This window comes from Anomaloglossus baeobatrachus, chromosome 1 (genome assembly GCF_048569485.1).
Source record: "Anomaloglossus baeobatrachus isolate aAnoBae1 chromosome 1, aAnoBae1.hap1, whole genome shotgun sequence".
Lineage (NCBI taxonomy): Eukaryota > Metazoa > Chordata > Amphibia > Anura > Aromobatidae > Anomaloglossus > Anomaloglossus baeobatrachus.
The window spans coordinates 633620655-633643578 of NC_134353.1; the positions used below are offsets into that span (position 1 = coordinate 633620655).

At 44.7% G+C, this 22924-nt stretch overlaps 1 protein-coding gene across 3 annotated transcripts in view; it reads left to right on the forward strand.

Annotated features, from left to right (window-relative positions):
• The window catches only part of CARMIL3 (capping protein regulator and myosin 1 linker 3), a 137347-nt gene that overhangs the window by 84895 nt on the left and 29528 nt on the right, over positions 1-22924 (forward strand). For all 3 annotated transcript variants that reach the window (XR_012724887.1, XR_012724888.1, XM_075319299.1), the window contains exons 21-29: positions 1292-1464; positions 6220-6288; positions 6376-6469; positions 7021-7116; positions 7196-7324; positions 8578-8691; positions 9531-9703; positions 18729-18816; positions 21460-21582. Coding sequence is in view for 1 of the 3 variants with exons in the window: in XM_075319299.1 (XP_075175414.1) it covers positions 1292-1464; positions 6220-6288; positions 6376-6469; positions 7021-7116; positions 7196-7324; positions 8578-8691; positions 9531-9703; positions 18729-18816; positions 21460-21582 (1059 nt within the window). In the remaining 2 variants the exon portion in view is untranslated. The remainder of the gene's footprint in view (positions 1-1291; positions 1465-6219; positions 6289-6375; positions 6470-7020; positions 7117-7195; positions 7325-8577; positions 8692-9530; positions 9704-18728; positions 18817-21459; positions 21583-22924) is intronic.

Consider the following 22924-nt stretch of genomic DNA (forward strand, 5'->3'; position numbering starts at 1 on the left):
TTATATGTTTAATATTGGGTTTAAATGTAATGCTTAATTATATTTAGTACATAAATTATTTATTTGCTGAAACCATAATATCCCCTTGAGATAAAACTGAGGAATCAATGATTAAAATATTAGTGTATTAATATTCATAAAGAAAAATGATAGATCACAGAAAATATAGGATTACAGAATGTATTCTCTGGTCAAGTAATCATAGATGATCAGTGGGACTCGGAGGATCAGGTAACAGTCTCTTGCCGAGATCCTCAACTAAACCTGTAGTCTGTGATTCATCTCCTGTTTGATGTGAAGTCTGTGATCGGAATGGCGACAGATGTAATTCCAGATTAAGAGATTCTCAGGCTTTTCCTTCCAGTGTGCCCGTCGTCTCCAAGGGTGAGATTAGAAATATTCCACTGACTGTTAAGCATGTAAATCATTACTGCAGCTTGTAAATCCTGCCCCCGTGGAGAAAGCAGCTCTGCATATTTACTGAGTCAATCGCACAGTACCATTTGCTATACCACTGTGTCATATATCCAAATAACTAAAAATTGGAACAATTGTCTTTTTTAATGGAAATTAACTCATTGTATTATAATAATAGTAATAATAATAATATAATCGTGCAAATGTTTAATTTGGTTCCTCACCATTTTCCTGACCGCTGCCATCTATCAGTGATGGAAACATTATCTTGTATAGTAAAATTATGCCTGGCTGATTTATGCCAAAGTTACTTATTTAAAGGGGTTCTCTACTATATTGTGGTCCTAAAATGTGGTTGTTGCTTTCTATGGAAATTCATGGGACCACTGCAGCCAATCAGCTGATCAAACCAGCCTTCATATTTTGTACAAACAAAAGAAACACCACGGACAGAATGTGAAGGCTTTAGAGGATCAGCAGCTGCTGATTGGCTGCGGAGATCACGGGATCTTGATGCCAGCAGACCTCGGGTGATGCAGTACAGTGCAAAGGAACGGCTCTGGTCCAGGAGATATCATTTCTATTTATTACCCCATTTCTGGCCAATTAACATTTATTTTTAAAATAGGAGCCAATCGCTTTAAATATACTGTGAAGATAATAAAGTATAGAAGATTAGAGAAGAAAATGGTTTGTTAAAATAGAATAAAACATATTCTTTTGTAATATTTCCTGATAAATGCAGCGATGTGCGCTGAAAGCTTGTAATTTCTAAGGTATCAATTCTGATTTCATCACAGCAGTCATTAAAAGAGAAGAATGGAAAATCTAGGGGATCATTTCCATCCTGACAGGTTCCCTCTGTTTCCCTCAGTGCCTCCAGTCTTTGTCTCTCGCAGACTCTCGCCTGAAGTCCCGCACATGTATTGTATTGAATGCTCTGGGGAGTAACACATCTCTTCAGGAACTGGATATCAGCGGTAATGGGATGTCTGACATTGGTGCCAAGATGCTAGGAAAAACCCTGCAGATAAATAGTACACTGCGGTGAGTCCTATTTGTATTACTGTTACATTGCCTGGAATAATCTGCAATGCAAAGGAAGAATACAAAACAAAAATATGTTATGGTTGGGATAGGAATAAAAAACATAAGGAAACCTACATGAAAGGGAAAAAGGCCTCTCCTTAGGAATACTGTATGGACAAGAAAAAGTGCATGCAACTAGTGCTCTCCCATGGACTGGATATAAGCACCTTTAACAGAATTTTTACTTTTATTTTACAGTTTTTCTTTTTGAAACTTCTAGTTTTATCGTTTTGATATAGAGAAGTGTCTTTAGTTCCATAAAGATGCAGTACATTCTGGTATCCTCCATTTTGATACAGACCAATTTTACCATTGTCACTTCATGAATGCTCACTCATGCTCAGGTGCTCGGTACTCATAACGAGCATTTGGACACTCGGCCGAGCTCAACTCGTGTACCAAGTATCAGGGCCGGTGTCACCACCCAAACAGGGGCGCCCACTCTCTGTCAGAGACACTGTCCTCACCGCTTGCCGGATGGTGTACCCAGCCTTTAATGATGTATGGGGCCCGGGGTACCTGTCTCTACCCCTCGCGCGTACGCTGTCTTCTTCTCCCATGCGCTGTACGATGAGTGCAGCTTCCATACTGTTGGCAGCTTATAAATAGTAATAAGATACAAGCAGGAACCAATGACGTCACTTTCAGGGTGGTGCTAATCTTCTACATCGCTGTATAGTGACATCACTCTGCTGCTGGCTTATCTATATATATAAGAGCCGTTGTAATTACTCGCGGTTACTTACTAATCCCGCCCCCCTGCACATTACCACATGTGGCTCCGCCCCCCGCACATTACTACATGCGGCTCTGCCCCCCGCACACTACCACATGCGGCTCCGCCCCCCACACATTACTACACGCGGCTCCGCCCCCCACACATTACTACACGCGGCTCCGCCCCCCCGCACATTACCACACGCAACTCTGCCCCCCGTACATTACCACACACGGCTCCGCCCCCCGCACATTACCACACGCATCTCCGCCCCCCCACAAGTTACCACACGCTGCTCCGACCCCCGCACATTACACACACGGCTACGCCCCCCGCACATTACACACAGCTCTGCTACATCCACACTCTAAATCCCTCCTGACCCCACACAAACTTCACCTCATCGAGCACCATGACAACCAGCACAGCATAGTCCTTCACACACTGAGGAGCTGATCATGTGACCCCTGACTCCTCTCCTCCATCTGACATCATCACAGGTCCTGTAAGCACAGAGAAAAATCCTGTAACGAGCACAGCAGAGTTCTGCATACACTGAGGAGCTGATCATGTGACCCCCTGACTCCTACCCTCCATGTGACATCATCACAGGTCCTGTAAGCACAGACACAAATCCTGTTGTGTACATTGCACACTCACACATCTTAAGCTGAGTTGATTCAGCCAATGACAGATAAAGGCCACGAACTGCAAAATTGCAACTCTCAGCATTTTTCACGTCACATTTTCATTGCCAGTCGACAATTATCAACTTCCTTTACACGTAATTCAACCACTTCAACGCTACTGAATGTTGTCATTATTAACTTTAGTTTAATTGATCACCAGCAGCGTTAATTACATAGGAATGGGCGTGCTGAGCATTAGCTGGCTGTGAACAGCTAGTTACTATTCATAAGCCGCCAACAGTCCAGACCCTGTGCTTATTGCACATCGCAGGGGGGAGAGGTAGAGATGAGAGCACATGGGGGAGATGAGAACGCATGGGGGGATGAAAGTGCACGATGGAGATGAGAGCATACGGGTGGAGAAGAGAGTGTACAGGGGCAGAGACAGCACATGGGGAAGAGACAGAGCATGGGGGGAGAAAGTGCATGAGGGGGACAGAGCGCAGAAAGGCGGGGGTTTATTAACCAAACAACGGCCAAATGTAAACAATCTCCAAGAAACTGAGAAAATACCCAAACCAAAAAAAACGGAGATTTTTTTAAAATATAATATTTTATTAGTCAAAAAATGTTTTTTAAAAAAGATATATGAAAAAGATATAGGACAGGTCAGGATAAATACAATAGATGCAGGGCTTATAAATTATACGCCAATAAAAAATATACATGCAAAAGTTAATCCAGCAGAGAGAAAAAAAGTTTTTTTTACAGAAACACTCAGATGCCTAATTAATATATAAATCCAAAAGCTATCCTAAAAATATGCTGACTAGAGAATGATAATAAAGTGTCAAGTGCACATAATTTAATCAAACCAGTACATAATGAGTAGGAATTAATATATACAAAGTGTCTCATCTCATAAAACTAATATAGGCATATATAGTTCATATAGGACATCTAGAGTAAAAACATAGCAATATATAATATAGGCAAATGAATGAACATACAAAATATCACCTCTCATAAGGGCTGGTGGAACAATATATATAACCAATTCATGTAAGGCATAGGAAATAGAGACATAATCACCAGTGTGAACAAAGCCACTGCAAACACAAAGATCCCCCTGATGTACGTTTCGCTACGGCTTCATCATGAGGAGCTTGTTCATACAGGGGTTGTGTTATATATATATATATATATATATATATATATATATATATATATATACATATACATACATACATACACAGTACAGACCAAAGGTTTGGACACACCTTCTCATTCGAAGAGTTTTCTTTATTTTCATGACTGTGAAAATTGTAGATTCACATTGAAGGCATCAAAACTATAAATTAACACATGTGGAAAGAAATACTTAACAATAAAGTGTGAAACAACTGAAAATGTGTCTTATATTCTAGGTTCTTCAAAGTAGCCACCTTTTGCTTTCATTACTGCTTTGCACACTCTTGGCATTCTCTTGATGAGCTTCAAGAAGTAGTCACCGGAAATGGTTTTCATTTCACAGGTGTGCCCTGTCAGGTTTAACAAGTGGGATTTCTTGCCTTATAAATGGGGTTGGGACCATCAGTTGTGTTGTGCAGAAGTCTGTTGGATACACAGCTGATAGTCCTACTGAATAGACTGTTAGAATTTGTATTATGGCAAGAAAAAAGCAGCTAAGTATAGAAAAACGAGTGGCCATCATTACTTTAAGAAATGAAGGTCAGTCAGTCCGAAAAATTGGGGAAACTTTGAAAGTGTCCCCAAGTGCAGTGGCAAAAACCATCAAACGCTACAAAGAAACTGGCTCACATGAGGATCGCCCCAGGAAAGGAAGACCAAGAGTCACCTCTGCTGCGGAGGATAAGTTTATCCGAGTCACCAACCTCAGAAATCGCAGGTTAACAGCAGCTCAGATTAGAGACCAGATCAATGCCACACAGAGTTCTAGCAGCAGACACATCTCTAGAACAGCTGTTAAGAGGAGACATGTGCAGCAGGCCTTCATGCCAAAATAGCTGCTAGAAAACCACTGCTAGGGACAGGCAACAAGCAGAAGAGACTTGTTTGGGCTAAAGAACACAAGGAATGGACATTAGACCAGTGAAAATTTGTGCTTTGGTCTGATGAGTCCAAATTTGAGATCTTTGGATCCAACAACCGAGTCTTTGTGCGACACAGAAAATGTAAACGGATGGACTCTACATGCCTGGTTCCCACCGTGAAGCATGGAGAATGAGGTGTGATGGTGTGGGGGTGCTTTGCTGGTGACACTGTTGAGGATTTATTCAAAATTGAAGGCATGGCTAAGACAGCATCTTGCAGCAGCATGCTATTGCATCTGGTTTGCGTTTAGTTGTACCATCATTTATTTTTCAACAGGACAATGACCCCAAACACACCTCCAGGCTGTGTAAGGGCTATTTAACTAAGAAGGAGAGTGATGGGGTGCTACTCCAGATGACCTGGCCTCCACAGTCACCAGATCTGAACCCAATCGAGATAGTTTGGGGGTGAGCTGGACTGTGGAGTGGAGGCAAAAGGACCATCAAGTGCTAAGCATCTCTGGGAACTCCTTCAAGACTGTTGGAAGACCATTTCCGGTGACTACCTCTTGAAGCTCATCAAGAGAATGTCAAGAGTGTGCAAAGCAGTAATCAAAGCAAAAGTGGCTAATTTGAAGAACCTAGAATATAAGACATATTTTCAGTTGTTTCACACTTTTTTGTTAAGTATTTCATTCCACATGTGTTAATTCATAGTTTTGATGCCTTCAATGTGAATCTACAATTTTTATAGTCATGAAAATAAAGAAACCTCTTTGAATGAGAAGGTGTGTCAAAACGTTTGGTCTTTACTGTATATACAGCCCGCAACCTCTACATTATAATCATAAATCGTGTTAAAGCAGCCCAGTGAGACTCTTTCCTTTCACCTGAAACACATGGAAATCTGAAGCCAACCCTACTGAGTATAAGGGAGATCTTCCAGAAAAATGTTCGCTTTCCCCCCTTTGACTTTGATCATAATTGGTACACGAGTCGAGCCCATCCCAGCGTCCAACTGCTCAATATGAGTACGGAACACCAGAGTATGGTAGTGCTCACTCATCACTAGTGCTCACAAATATTTCATATGCATAATTTGCTAGAAATATCCTTTGTCATCGACCAGCATGCACACAAACATGGATTGAAGCCTTGTAGGTCAATCAACTTCTCTCAGCTTTAAAGAAATGTCAATACATGTCTTCCCTACATTAGGCAATATCAGAAGTTTCTTCACGTTTCTGCTGCACATGTATAGCATATATTACATTGTTTGCTACAACACTGTTCTTCATTCCTTTGCTTTCAGGTCTTGTCTTTGGGACAGGAATGCTGTTTCAGCTTCTGGATTTATGGATGTAGCTCGAGCTCTTGAGAAGTGAGTTAACAACCGAACATTGTCACCTACATTTATGTTTCCACTTTTGATTTGTGTTTCTCATAATTATACTCTGATACCACCCAGAAATAAGACCCTGCGCTTCATGTCCTTTCCTGTTGGCGACATTTGCCAGGCATACCAGAGACACCCTGAGAGAGCTGAAAGTGCCTGGAGGAAGGTAACAGACATGGATACATACCTGACATGCAACCCTGAGCTATAAATTTATCGTTCAAATGCCAGGTTACATATACAAGCCAGGTTACAATACAAGCCAGGTTTTTTTTTTTACCTGTGCAAAGTATTTGTGTCATATGCCCCACAACCACCTTTGTGCAAACTCACCTAGCTAAACCCTCGTTAGCTTAGATACAATATATATTCTGCTATACTGCCCACACAACACACACTCTCACACACACACACACACACACACACACATAGATACACAAACATGCACACATAACATATACACTACCCACACAAAATAGACATCACAAACATACAGAAAAATACACAAAGCACAAACACACACACACACACACACATACACATATAGATACACAAACATGCACACTACCCACACAAAATAAACATCACAAACATACAGAAAGAATACTCAAAGCACAAACACATCCCTGAATAAGAAATACAAAATTATAAATTAGGGCTTTATATAGTAATGTTGTGCTATGCCTCATTGTATATAATGAGCATCTATTCTCACAGATACATAGCTGTCTCCTTCGAAACTCTCAGACATTGGCTGTCTCTGACCAAAGAGCACTTCGGCTTCAACAGGGTGTAACAAACAGTGCAGAACAGGTACAGCGTTCTTGCATTCGCCCAATTCCTTAAACCTTTATCTTGACAATTGTTCACACTATTCTTCTTGGACCAACAGATGCTACATACACTTTCCATGCTGATACATGATCACATCAATGCTCTGCGCTCCTGTGACCTGGAAACTGTACAAGAAGACATCATATGTGCTAGACAGCTCCTTAGAGATGCCAAGAACTGTCGAGCTGTGAGTGTCTCAATTATTAGTTACCCACCACATTTTATACACTCAAGCTAAAATGACAATGTACGTCAAACAAATGTATAGAGAGTAAAAATTTCATGGAGATATTATGTTCAAGCTTACATTAATTAGGGCGCCTGAAATTCTATCCCTTGGGTCTTTACTGACAATATTTTTATTCTAGGAGGAAATTGTGCTTTAAGATAATTAGGTAAAACCAGATAAGGTTTGTTTAATCTCATAGATACAGTAAATATGACCTTTTTATAAATTATGCATGCGTAGCTTGTTTTACATATTTTTCTTACCAAGTCAGCATTCCTGAAGAAAAAGCAGAAAGTTGCCTTATAAAACAAAATGTACTCACAGCTTTAAAAAACAATTTGATCAAATATATAAAGTATGTGACTATGATAAGAATTCCCCTTTTTATGTGAAAGTTATCAAGAGAGGATTTTTTAAAGCCAGTTTTGTTTGTGGGCTCCATTGTCGTTTTTTGCTCCAGATTTATTAAAACATAGGCCCTGATTTAAAACAATGTTTACGCCATTAAAAAGCTTGAAATGTTTTTACACCAATCCCGGATATCTTTGCCAAAGGGGGAGAAGTGGGGGTGGAATGGGCCTTGTAAAAGCAGATTTAGTGGTGCTATGCCAGAAATATAGTCCAGTTCGTCTTAATGAATTCAGAACTGCACATGGTCGGAAGTTTAGGAGACTTGGAATCATGCGCAGTGCGCTCTGAAGCCGACAAGCGTACATCCGGCTACAGAGGCCAAACGACGCTGTGCGCATGCACAAGATGTCCATCAGCTGGCGGTGAAGTTTGCTCATGGAAATCATGTTATCTCGCCCACAGGGGCGTCATAACATGGAAAGAGGGTAGACTATTCTTGGCGAAACAACGCTCTTACGACAAATCACAGCCCTCGTTAGCATAGGGAGAACGTAACTTATAAATCCTTGTTTTAAACATCGCTTTTACACAATATTATTAGTCTTGCATAGTTAGACTGGGATTTTTGGCCCACACATGTCCCAGCTGCTAGGTTAGAGGACATATGGGACCTGACAGATTCCCTTTAACAGACCACTTATCAGCTTCTATGTAGCTGATCTATGGTCATTTAACCGCTGTGATTGTGTAGTGTTAATGCACATTATATTAATAATCTTAGAAGGAACCATACTGCAATCTTATCTAGGTTACTGTTCTTCATTTTCTGATCCTACTCCATTTGTTCTTCTTTCCTTCAGTTATTACCGCGTCTCCTGGAAGCAGGCAGCTGGCTGTCTCCTTCAGGTCCTGCACAGAGGCTACTGGACACAGTCTCATATGAGCTCTCTCGAGCAGTGGACAGGGAATTGCAGGTATTCAACTTATAAAGATCTATTACCTTCATGGTGCTGTGATACTTCATTATTTTGCATTGCTTAGTCTTTGTACTGATGAGTTTATAGTGACTTTTTGGTGAATTTTGTGCATTTTCTCTACATCAAAAACGCAGCGTCTTAAAGTTCCGGCAAAGTTAGATAAGGAAGAAACAAACGCAGTATGGTCTTATTTGAAAAGATAATGAGGTAGGATCAAAGCAATTGCTTGCTCACCTGGACAAGTTGTGTGAGACACAAGTGACACGCCCGCACCAGGGCCGTGGGGCACTCCTTACTGGGCCGGTCCTTGTCTTGGGTGGGATGTCGCGGTGGCAAGGCCTGGTTCCGTGACCCTGGTGGTGTCGTTATAAAAAGGGGATATTTACAAGGGATGATGATAGTTATTGGTGACGCCACCTGTGGTACTCGGCCAGAGATAGCCGACGCTGTGTGATGGGACCACAGGGGCAGATGGTGACGCCACTGAGTTGGTATAGCTCTCCACAGGTAGAGCTGGGTCCCAGAGTTGATGGGGGTAGTAGTCAGTGATGGGGGTGCAGGGCCGGAGGCGCAGGCGAATAACGGAGCAACACTGGGATGCAGTCTCAAGGTTTTTACTCACTGTAGCAGGTTCCAAGGTAACACTACTAGTCATTGACCGCCTTTGGAGTGCTGGGTTCCACTGTGATGCCTCCAGTCGATCCCGGGTATAGAGTATATTTTATAAATGTGACATCTACTGCTGATATTTACGATTAACAATAAAATGAAGTGAAGGAGTCATTTATTACTTGGTATACACATAGCACTAATCATTCCTTTCTGACTTTACTCAGAACATTGCAGACACCATGTGGGAGGCTACTCAGGATCTTTTTCCGGGAGCAGCGAGGGATGCACAACGTGGAGGCGCAATGCTCTGCAGACTTCGAGAACAGCATGGATTAAGTCCCCCCCATATACGTGATATGCTTAGGCAGGTGGGGAATGAAATACATAGTAAGCTGAGGTAAGTGACTGACTACAGGCAGGAATAACAAAAGCAAAATTTAGTTTGGAAATGCTTTCTTTAGGCCTGCGACACACATCCGTGCCGCCGGTACGTGTTTGCCATTTTTTGCACGTACCGGCGGCACGGAGACATGTTCATTAATGCTACCCTATTGTAGCAGGCACACACACGTAAAACCACACGGAACGTGTGTCCGTGTGCGTTTGTACATTTTTCAACACGCTGACATGTCAGTGTTTTCTCCGGCAGCACGGGTGTCACACGGCCCGCACCCGTACCACACGGGTGTAGTGTGGATGCGGTCCCGTGTGACACGCGCCGGAGAAAACACACGTGTCAGAGAAAAAAAACCAAAACCTTAACTCACCTTCTCCAGCCCTCCTGTCTCTGCCGCTGCTGTCACTTTCTGCCGACCGCCGCTCATTATTCTCATTTAATATTCACTTCACTGCGGCCGGCAGCAGCAGCAGCGGGCAGACGGCAGGGCTGGAGCCGAAGATCAGCACCACGGACAGTAGCGCGGACCACGTGAGTATGCAAATTACCGGTTCTACGTGTGCTATCGCGGATAGCACACGTAGAACACACATGGCCCGCACGTACCAGAGACGCGTACTTACCTGCACGCAACACGCAGGGGAAATACGTGTCTCTCAGCACGTGCGTAATTTTCACGTGAGTGTGGCAGAGGCCTTAAAGGGAATCAGTCAGCAGATTTTTGCTATGTAAACTAGAGACAGCATGCTGCAAGGGTTAAAACATAGAATTCAGGGATGCCTGTCTTGTCAAGATCCGATCTATTGTTTATTTGCTATGTTTATTTAAGCAGCAGGATTACAAAGTCACGCGCACGACAGTCTGACACACTTCCTCCTCTGATTGACACTTCACAGTCAATATACAATCTCTATAGAGAGTCTGGTGTGGGAGGGCCAGCTCTTTCAGCTCTACTAGATGACTAAATTTAAAAATTATGATTGTGTCAGAACGGCTGCACCCAGTAATCTAAGTGATACATCATTGGATTCAGGATCTCTTTGCCTAGATCATGCTGTTCTCAGATGAGGTAGCAAAAACCTGCTGACAGATTCCCTTTCAAGGAATTATGGAATGATGACAAATTCATGAATGTTAATGGCCAGAATAAATTTGAATAATTAAAGCTTGTAGCAGGACAGGAATTGTGCATATAGCATTGATCATTAGCGAATTACGTAAAAGTTCTCTGATCAAAAATTAAATGAACCAGGTTAAAAATAAGGTAAAAATTGGGCATATGCCAAAAACTAAGCAGTGTAAGGAGGGCAACCTAATTGTCCTGCAATTGCACTCATTGGGTTGTTTGTTAGCAGCATGCTGTATTAAGGCCCATTTCACACATCCGGCATTTTGCCGGATGCCGGATCCGACACGCATGCAATAGTACAGTACATTCATTTACAGTGGAGGTGCGACACCATGAGGTTGTGTGCTTCATGCACAACCGCATTTGTCCGCATGGTGTCGCGCTTCCACTGTAAATGAATATACTGTACTGCATGCGTGCCGGATCTGGCATCCGGCGAAATGCCGGATGTGTGAAACGGGCCTAAGAGTTGCTTGTATTGTGCTCAAAGACATCATGACAGTCCCTCTCTAAACCTCCCTTTCATACACCGGCCTGATAAATAATGCTTGATGCTGGAGGGCAGCTACAAGGAATCTGCATTCCCTGCTGCAGCCCTGTTGTTCACCCACCTAGCTTACAGAAAACCCATGTCCCTAGTTTCTTTAAAAAAAAAACAAAAAAAGAAAGGGATTTACTCACCTTCCCAGGTCCAATTCTGAGTCTGCAACACTCTTTGCATCTCTATTGTCCGCAGCACAGATTTAACATGGTCAGTCAACCCCGCCGATATTAGCATATTTGGTCAACAGTCATAGAAGTGCTTGGCAGAGTGAGCGTTCCTGTGTATAAAAGAGTTAAAGGGAACCTGTCACTAGATTTGTTACCTATAAGCAGGGCCGGATTAAGGTTGGTGGGGGCCCCTGGGCAGAAAATCTGGTGGGGGCCCCATAAACGTTAACATTTTTAGCCATAACAGTAGAGCACGAACTGTAGCATTTAGATATAAATCCAATAAACATGTATCTTAAGGCCCCGTCACACTAAGCAACATCGCTAGCAACATCGCTGCTAACGAACAACTTTTGTGACGTTGCTAGCGATGTTGCTGTGTGGGACATCCAGCAACAACCCGGCCCCTGCTGTGAGGTCGTTGGTTGTTGCTGAATGTCCTGGGCCATTTTTTAGTTGTTGCTGTCCCGCTGTGAAGCACAGATCGCTGTGTGTGACAGCGAGACAGCAACAACTAAATGTGCAGGCAGCAGGAGCCGGCTTCTGCGGAGGCTGGTAACCAATGTAAACATCGGGTAACCAAGAAGCCCTTTCCTTGGTTACCCGATATTTACCTTTGATACCAGCCTCCGCTGCTCTCACTATCAGTGCCGGCTCCTGCTCTGTACACATGTAGCTGCAGCACACATCGGGTTAATTAACCCGATGTGTGCTGTAACTAGGAGAGCAAGGAGCCAGCGCTAAGCATTGTGCGCTGCTCCCTGCTCTGTGCACATGTAGCTGCAGCACACATCGGGTTAATTAACCCAATGTGTGCTGTAACTAGGAGAGCAAGGAGCCAGCGCTAAGCATTGTGCGCTGCTCCCTGCTCTGTGCACATTTAGCTGCAGCACACATCGGGTAATTAACCCGATGTGTGCTGTAACTAGGAGAGCAGGGAGCCAGCGCTCAGTGTGCGCTGCTTCCTGCTCTCTGCACCTGTAGCTGCATGCGCTGGTAACCAAGGTAAATATCGGGTTGGTTACCCGATATTTACCTTAGTTACCAAGCGCAGCATCTTCCACGCGGCGCTGGGGGCTTGTCACTGGTTGCTGGTGAGCTCACCAGCAACTTGTGTAGCGACGCTCCAGCGATCCCTGCCAGGTCAGGTTGCTGGTGGGATCGCTGGAGCGTCGCAGTGTGACATCTCACCAGCAACCTCCTAGCAACTTACCAGCGATCCCCATCGTTGTTGGGATCGCTGGTAAGTTGCTTAGTGTGACTGGACCTTTACCCTGATCTGCCATATTCAGATTTACAGGACTACAATACAGATACAGTCCAGGATAACTCACAGCCGTCACTTATACACACAGTACAATACAGATACAGTCCAGGATAACTCACAGCCGTCACTTATACACACAGTACAATACAGATACAGTCCAGGATAACTCACAGCCGTCACTTATACACACAGTACAATACAGATACAGTCCAGGATCACTCACAGCCGTCACTTATACAAAGAAAGTAGAGTAAAGGGGGCTTTACACGCTGCGACATCGCTAATGCGGAGTCGTTGGGGTCACGGAATTCGTGACGCACATTCGGCCGCATTAGCGATGCCGTTTCGTGTGACACCGATAAGCGATTTTGCATCGTTGCAATAACGTGCAAAATCGCTAATCGGCGACATGGGGGTCCATTCTCTAATATCGTTGCTGCAGTAGTAACGAAGTTGTTCCTCGTTCCTGTGGCAGCACACATCGCTCCGTGTGACACCGCAGGAACGAGGAAGCTCCCCTTACCTGCCTCCCGGCCGCTATGCAGAAGGAAGGAGGTGGGCGGGATGTTACATCCCGCTCATCTCCACCCCTCCGCTGCTATTGGGCGGCGGTTAAGTGACGCTTCAGTGGCGTCGCTGTGACGCCGCATGGACCGCCCCCTTAGAAAGGAGGCGGTTCGCCGGTCACAGCGACGTCGCCGGACAGGTAAGTATGTGTGACGGCTCTGGGCGATGTTGTGCGGCACGGGCAGCGATTTGCCCGTGTCGCGCAACAGATGGGGGCGGGTACGCACGCTAGCGATATCGGGACCGATATCGCAGCGTGTAAAGCGGCCTTTACTCACATATTTTTAATTGATCCCAATGTTAAGGCAGCCAGGGACGGCTCCAGGTTTTTGTGGTCCCCGGTTGAGTCTCAGTGGGCCCCATCCACACACAGACACACACATACACATACAGGCATACGTACATATACATATTTGAAGACAAATTCACAAAAATACATTTAAACAGACAAATATATGCACAGTCATATACACTGACATACATGCAGACACAGACGCATTACAGGTGTTAATATGGAGAAGTCACAAGCAGCCTCACTCACCTCTCCCGCTTGTATCCAGCTCCTCCAGGACATATGGCTGTGTTGCATGATGGCCATCAATAACAGACATGACTGCACACCATGCACACTGACACAGCACTGATGTATATACATCACAGGAGGGGCTGGGGCCTACAATAAATACATTACAGGAGGGGCAGGGGGCATAGACATTACTGGGGGGGGCATAGACGTTACTGGAGTGGCAAACCGCTCTGGTGGCGTACACATTACTGGGATGGGTGGCTTAGCGCTCTGGGGGACCCATATAGTTCTGGGGTGCCGCATAGACTGCTCTGATTCATATATACACACACACAGCTCTGCTTCAAACACACAGCTCTGCTTCACAGACACAGCTCTGCTTCACACCACACATCTTTCTTCAGCTCTGCTTCACACACACACAGCTCTGCTTCACACACACACACAGCTCTGCTTCACACCACAAATCTTTCTTCAGCTCTGCTTCACACACAGCTCTGCTTCACACCACACATCTTTCTTCAGCTCTGCTTCACACACACACACAGCTCTGCTTCACACACACACACAGCTCTGCTTCACACCACAAATCTTTCTTCAGCTCTGCTTCACACATAGCTCTGCTTCACACCACACATCTTTCTTCAGCTCTGCTTCACACACAGCTCTGCTTCACACCACACATCTTTCTTCAGCTCTGCTTCACACACACACACACACACACACAGCTCTGCTTCACACCACACATCTTTCTTCAGCTCTGCTTCTCTCACACACACACAGCTCTGCTTCACACCACACCTCTTTCTTCAGCTCTGCTTCACTCACACACACACAGCTCTGCTTCACACCACACATCTTTCTTCAGCTCTGCTTCTCTCACACACACACAGCTCTGCTTCACACCACACATCTTTCTTCAGCTCTGCTTCTCTCACACACACACAGCTCTGCTTCACACACAGACACACACACAGCTCTGCTTCACACACAGACACACACACAGCTCTGCTTCACACCACACATATCTTCAGCTCTGCTTCACACACACACAGCTCTCTTTCACACACACAGCTCTGCTTCACACACAGACACACACACACAGCTCTGCTTCACACCACACATATTTCTTCAGCTCTGCTTCACACACAGCTCTGCTTCACACACACAGCTCTCTTTCACACACACACACACAGCTCTGCTTCACACACAGACACACACACAGCTCTGCTTCACACCACACATTTCTTCAGCTCTGCTTCACACACAGCTCTGCTTCACACACACACAGCTCTCTTTCACACACACACTCACACACACAGCTCTGCTTCACACACAGACACACACACAGCTCTGCTTCACACCACACATTTCTTCAGCTCTGCTTCACACACAGCTCTGCTTCACACACACACACAGCTCTCTTTCACACACACACTCACACACACAGCTCTGCTTCACACACAGACACACACACACACAGCTCTGCTTCACACCTCACATATTTCTTCAGCTCTGCTTCACACACAGCTCTGCTTCACACACACACAGCTCTCTTTCACACACACACACACTCACACACACAGCTCTGCTTCACACACACAGCTCTGCTTCACACACACAGCTCTGCATCACACACACAGCTCTGCATCACACCACACAGCTCTGCATCACACCACACAGCTCTGCATCACACCACACAGCTCTGCATCACACCACACAGCTCTGCATCACACCACACAGCTCTGCATCACACCACACATCTTTCTTCAGCTCTGTCCCTACCTGCTCTGATGCCATCCTCCTGCTGCTCCGGTATAGGCCGCCATCGTCCTGCTGCTGTTCCGGTGCCGCGGCCATTCTCCTGCTCCGGTTAGTCTCCTCTCCTGGCCGCGGCGTGGGTCTTCTCCGCGGCCGGCCGCGCGCGTGGGTCCTCTCCTCCGCGGCCGGCCGCGCGCGTGGGTCTTCTCCTCCGCAGCCGGCCGCGCGCGTGGGTCTTCTCCGCGGCGGCGTCCTGCTGTGACGTCCGCGGCGGCGTCCTGCTGTGACGTCCGCAGCATTGGACGCCGCAGCAGAGCAGGGAGCAGGCACACCTCTGACCCCGGAAGTACAAACGATGGTACTTCCGAGGTCAATCAGCGTCCTGTGCCCGCAGCTTGTTTTTGCGTCTTAGAGACGCAGATACAAATAAATGTAGGTGCCCCCCCCCCCCCCCCCCCCCGAAAACACAGCTGATTTAGACTGTCTTAACGGAGGGGGAGCGGGTGTGAAGAAAAGAAAAAAAAAATTGCTGACGGGTGGCAAGTATGGCCCTGGTGGTGGGGGCCCCCTTGGAAGCTCTTTTGGTGGGGGCCCCGGGGCTGAAGCCCCGCCTGCCCCGCCTATAATCCGGCCCTGCCTATAAGCTGCGGCCACCACCAGTAAGCTCGTATATACAGCATTGTAGCATACTGTATATAAGTGCCCAGGCTGCTCTGTATAAAGTAAAAATAATTTTTTATTGTACTCACCTGCGGCGCGGTCCAGTCCAATGGGCATCACTGGTCTTGGTCCGCCGCCTCCTCTCTTCTTGTGATCTTTGTCCACCTTCACTGCTCCATTCATCCTACATCATCCTCACAGTATCCGACCTTTCGCTCCTGCACAAGCGCACATCTCTCTGCCCTGCTGTGGATACAGCAAAGTATTGTAATGTGCAGGGAAAGGTCAAAGACCGCCTGCGAATGCACACTACAATACTTTGATCTGCCTTCAGCAGGGCTGAGAGAAGTGCGCATATGCAGGAGCGCAATGGCGGACTCTGTGTTGATGATGTAGGACGTGTCATCCACACGAAGCAAAGAGGAGGATCGTAATCGCAAGAAGATAGGATGCGCCGGACCGAGACCAGACTGTTGGTTAGAAGGAGAGAGATAAGTAGAGAGTTGCAGTAGTATTCCTAAAGAGTGGAAGGGAAGGGAGGGGTTCGAGGAGATTGGGTAAAAATGTCCTGATGGATATGGTTGCTTTTTTTTCTTGGAAGTGTCCAGATCGTCAGCACTGAGGTTGGTGAATGGGGCCTGTACTTTTGGGCTCAAAAGAGTGGAAACTTTCAAAAGTAATTTTAGATTGTCAGATAGTGATGTGATGAGAGTGGTGAAGGAGGCTTATTTGATCAAATGGAGAGCAGAGTTATAAGTTTTGAACATGAACTTATAGTGGACATACAGCAATCAGTCTATAAGCAACTGTGATAAATTGTGTGCATTTTCAGTCTTTGTATTCTTACACAGTCTTTATATTAGGCAGGATTAGTAAATCTGCCCCATAATTTTTAAATAGCCAGTGTCCTCCTTTTCATTGCAACTTTTGGTATGCATTCTATATGTTCAATAATAAACAGTAGCATTAGTACATTTCCTGTTAGGCCCAGGACACTAAATAAAATGTTTTGTCTCCAATTCTAAAAAAAAAAAAATGTATCTGTAATATACCGTACAGTTTTCCCATGAACAAAGTTAATTTTAATCAATTGATCTTGGAATTAAGGCCGCTTTACACGCAACGATATCGCTAGCGATCTCGTTAGCGATGCAACACGCCCAGATCATTGCTACGATATGCCGAGATCACTCATAGGTCGTTTTGTAGCAGTCACACGTACCCATCTCACAAACGACACTACATCGTTCAGCGATATATTGTTTGACCAAGGCGGTCGTGTGGACACCGTCACACAGCATTCCTCCCAACGATTCCGGCAACGTCAGAGGTGTATAATTGTCCATAGCATACACCCTGGCGTGACACCAATCAGAGCGGAGGAGGCGTGGAGCATTGCTCGTAACGACACGCCCGTGTCACTGAAGACGGACACACTAACGATGTTGTTTGTCGTTGGCAGGGTGTCTAACGTAGCAATATGTCTGCTGCGTTCGAAACGACTAACGATATTTTGAAAATGAACGACGTGTCAACGATCAACGATTTTCGTTAGTTTTATGATCGTTCGGAGTCGCTCGTAGGTGTCACACGCAACGACGTTGCTAACGACGACAGAAGTGCGTCACGAAAACCATGACCCCGACGACATATCGTCAGATATATTGTAGCGTGTAACGGGGCCTTAAGTTTCACAATTGGATGTGTGTACAAAAAATGTTCCTGTGCTGAGATAATCATATATGTGCCCCTGCTATATACTGTGTAATGGTCATGTCTGACCGTACAGGGACATGGTCTGATCATACCCCATCTCCTGAGCCGGAGAAGAAGTAATAAAGTATAGAGATATTACATCACGGGATCACAAATTCTTCTTTAAGGTAAAACATTAAAAAAAAACAGGCAGGGAAATACTTTATCTCACAAAAAGAATCAGCTCTAATCATGTGCTGTAATGTTTATATACTCTCTTTTGCGTCCCCTACCCAGGAGATGTGGTATGATCAGACCGTGTCCCTGTACGGTCAGACACGGCCATTACACAGTACATAGCAGGGCACATATATAGAGATTATCTCAGCACAGGAACATATTTTATAACACATCCGATTGTGGAAATTATTATTATTATTCCAAGATCTATTGTGTAACTTTACAATGAACATTTTTTGTGGAGAACCCCTTTAAGGTTCTGTACACATAGAGTTTGTGGTTCACGTTTCGGGCATGCAAACTCTTTTACTGTATACCCTGAAAATGAACCCCCCATCAGTGTTATACATCACCCATAGACTCCAATGCTAAAGAAACATATGCCAAGGGGTATATGATTCTCAGTGCTAATAAAAATTGTGTTATATTGTAAAATTGTATAACATTCTTACATATACTGTCTTTCCAGAGCTGCACAACTGTCCCTCATGACACGGCTCAGTAATTCGGTTTTGGAGCAAGTTCTGCAGGAAATGCAAAGAACACATAGAAAGCTGGTAATTATAATAGGCGGGCCATGATGGGACAGAACAGTAGACCACAGTATGGAAACAGATTAATCATATATGAACCTTAAGGCTAGCTGTACCATCACAACCATTTTTTCCATTTTATTTTGTAGCTCTATAAGGCCTGGGCAGACATATGAGTTTAGATGATAAGAGGCAGAATAGAACCTCCGGTGTGGTCTGCCCTGTATTGTACGGTCCTCCATCAGTCCCTTACATTTAGTATGTAGGCAGAATGTGTTGGTAAGAAGCAGACAGATGGAGAAAAACAAGAGTGGAAGATCAGACTTGAAAGAGTTTATAGTTTGTTAGCATGGAGACACATATGTGAGAATATGAGCTGTATACACAAAATTGTAGCACATTTTACCTAAAGCCTGCTTTACACGCTACAATATATCTTACGATGTGTCGGCGGAGTCACGTCGTAAGTGACGCACATCCGGCATCACAAGTTACATTGTAGCATGTAACAGCTACGTGCAATTGCGATTGAACGGTAAAATGTTCATCGCATGCACGTCGTTCAATTCCTAAAAATTGAACGTCAGGTTGTTCATCGTATCCGGGGTAGCACACATCGCAGTGTGTGACACCCCGGGAACGATGAACAGATCTTACCTGCGTGCCGCTGCTCCCGGCCGGCTATGCAGAAGGAAGGAGGTAGGCGGGATGTTTACGTCCCGCTCATCTCCGCCCCTCCGCTTCTATTGGCCGGCTGCCGCGTGACGTCGATGTGACGCCAGGAAGTGGATGTTCGCCGCCCACATCGAGGTCGTATGGATGGGTAAGTACGTGTGACGGGGGGTTATTCGTTTGTGCGACACGTTCAACAAATTGAACGTGCCGCACATACGATGGGGGCGGGTACAATCGCATACGATATCGTATGCTGGATCGTATGGTGTAAAGCAGGCTTTAGACCTTAAGTTGCCTCATTTTCCAATTTTAGAAGCATTGAAAAAGTAAAAGGAACAAGTTGTACATCTGATCTAAACTAGCCACACAAATCATTAGACTATATCCAAGACGAGGACTGAGCATAGACTGGAAATAAAATCATGCCAGTAGTATAATTTATTATCCTTATTCCATATTCCATACATTTCCTAATACATGTTAGGATTCATGTATTTGTTCTTATTCGTTCCCATGATTATCATCTATTATTTAATTACAATATTCAGTTCTGTTCTTTACGCATACACATTAAAGGGTTATTCCCATCTCCAAGAGCCTATACCAATATGTAGTAGGTGTAATAATAATAATATTAGCAAATACCTCCAATTAGAAATGTGGTATAGTTCTTCTGATTTACTGTGTCACTTCATGTGCAGGGCATTGCAGGACCTTAGGTATCCATGGTTATGAGCACTAGCAACTAACTAACTGCAAATTGTCTCTTCAGGGAGGAAGGAGACAAACTCTAGCGCCACCTATTGGAAGTAGCAATCCTAAAAGTCAAAAGTGACCCTTTAACACTAGAACTACTGAGGTAGTCATTTTGACTACTTTGCACTATGTATTTCTATATAGGTGTCACGAGTCCAGTAGTTCTAGTGTTAACAAGCCTTGTCATATGACTAAAGATTTATGCCAGATTAGAACCTCAGTTTGCAGACATGGTGTTTCGGGGTGATTGTCCCTCGTCAGTGCAAAGTATGAGATCTGATCTGGCTGTATGAGAAGCTAAGATGGGGTCTAAGGGGAAAACTTTTCTGATCTGGCATCAATCCTAAGTCATAAGACAAGTTAAAGAATCACTTTTGACTTGTAGGATTGCTACTTCCAAATGGTGGCACTAGAGTTCATCTCCTTAATGAAGAGACAATTTGAATATTTCCATATGAGCATTGCAGCTATTAGTCACCTCACTGGTAGCCAGATTGGTTTGTCAGTCTCCGCAAGGAGAAAGATTTTCCCCTTAGACTCTAACTAACTGTCTCTAAATGAGTGGACGTAATCATAGATACCTAATCTGCAATGCCCTGCATATGAAGTAGGAGACATGGCTATATCAGGAGAACTATATTATATTTCTAATAGGAGGTATTTGCTAATATTATTATTATTATTATTATTATTACACCTACTACATATTGGGATAGGATATTGGAGATGGGAATACCCCTTTAAGTAATGCGCTCTAGTGGACAAAACACAAAGGCTCACATTAGTAGAAGCCAGTTTTTGACACAGTAAATTTATTAAGAAGTTGCTTAATTTTCTCAGCATGTGTCGACTTTGAAACATGCCAAGGATAAGTAGGTTGGTCTTCAAGGTATGGAAGTGGTCTTTAAGTTTGAAACTATTTTATTATCAAGAAAGCCAGAAATGTGTGCACATTTTGGACCAGTCTACATCGGCTCATACCAGGCATAGACTTTATTTGTTGCATTTATTTACTCTCTCAAATACACAATATATTTATAAAAGGGCGAAAATTATTTTGTCAGCCAATTTCTATGGTGACAGGACCACATAGAAAAATAATCCATGTCCCTAATCTGGCCTATTAATCACTAATATTATTTCACAAGGGTAAATGTTAAACAATGCGTAGTGTATTTGCAGGCGTCACTACAGATATCTGGGTACTTATATGATGTCTTTTCATCAATTTGACAGGCCCGACACAGATCTCAACTGCAGGCTCTTATGGAAGAGGAGCAGAGGCTTATGGGATATCTGCCCCAGACACCACCCCGAAATAAACAGGAAACTCATGAGGGAGAGATGTACTCCAGCATTGTAAGTCAGGAGTGTTCTAGCATTAGTTACACGGGGTTACTTTTTACTGCTAGAAATTTGGAGAATAGAAATTGCTTTTCTCTTTTGATATCTCCTCTATAATGGGATGATTAAAGGAAGATGAAAATGTATGTTCAGTTAAGACAGAGGATAAATGGTATAACAATGTGTCACAGCTACATTAGATGCATTACAAAAACATCATCACTCAATTTAACAATTTACATTTAAAGAGGACTTCTATTTTTTTAATAAAATTAGATCAATCACATTTTAAAAATCCCTGAGCTCCCCTGATTCTGCCACTGTTTTTTATTTTGCACTGTGATGCTCCATTGCAGAGATATTCACATTTCTTCATCGTTCCTTATGGGAGATCCAGACCATGGGTGTATAGCTTCTGCCTCCGGAGGACACACAAAGTACTACACTAAAAAGTGTAGCTCCTCCCTCCTAGCATATACACCCCCTGGATAACCAAATCTAGCCAGTTCAATGCTTTGTGTTCAGGAGGATCACACATGCATTCTCATCTGATTTTTGATTTTAAAGAGTTGGAAGAAAAGCGGGTCCAAGCTGGACCCCCGGCATGTCCCTTCTCATCCCACTGTCGGCGGTGCTGTTAAGGTTGATTTCAAGGCTGGAGCCTTTACATGCCGCGCTCCTTCACCATCCCTCGGGCTCTGGCTTGAAGTGGGAGCCAGCACGGTTCTCACTGCTTTGTAGGAGATCGGTCTCCATCCGCAGCCCTCTCAGGACCCTGCCGGACGGAGCACTCATCCCTCAGGGACCTGGCCCTGCGTCTCTCAAGCTAAGTATTTGAGATGTTCTTGTCAGGGGGTCCCTTGCATTTTTTATTGTTGGGGAGAGTGTGTTAGTTATTTTGGTGACATTTCCGGCCGGTTCTCTGGTTTTCCCCTGAGAACCGGGCCGAGGGTGCCTGCTCGCCGGCCGCATTGTAAAATCCAGTCCCCGGCTTCAGCTGCGGCCTACTTTCGGTTTCACTGCCCCTGCATGTCAGTCATGCAGAGGGACAGTGCGGCGCCGCCCACCGGCCGTTCAGCAGAGGGGAGGACACTCCTCTCTGAGGAGATGTTTCCCTCCCCTGTATATCCCCTTGGCCCTCCGGTTCCCGCTCTTGGACTAGGTCCCGCCCCCCCTCCTCACTCCGGCGCCATTTTATCAGCGTTCTCACACTGATCGGCGCTGGCAGCTGCATCTCTGCAACCTGTCTGGGGGTCTGAGCTGTGGGATCCGGAGGGCACACAAATCGGTCTGGTAAGCCACAACCTCTGGTTGCGGACTTTATTATACACTCTCTGGGGGTCATTCTGAAGGAGTG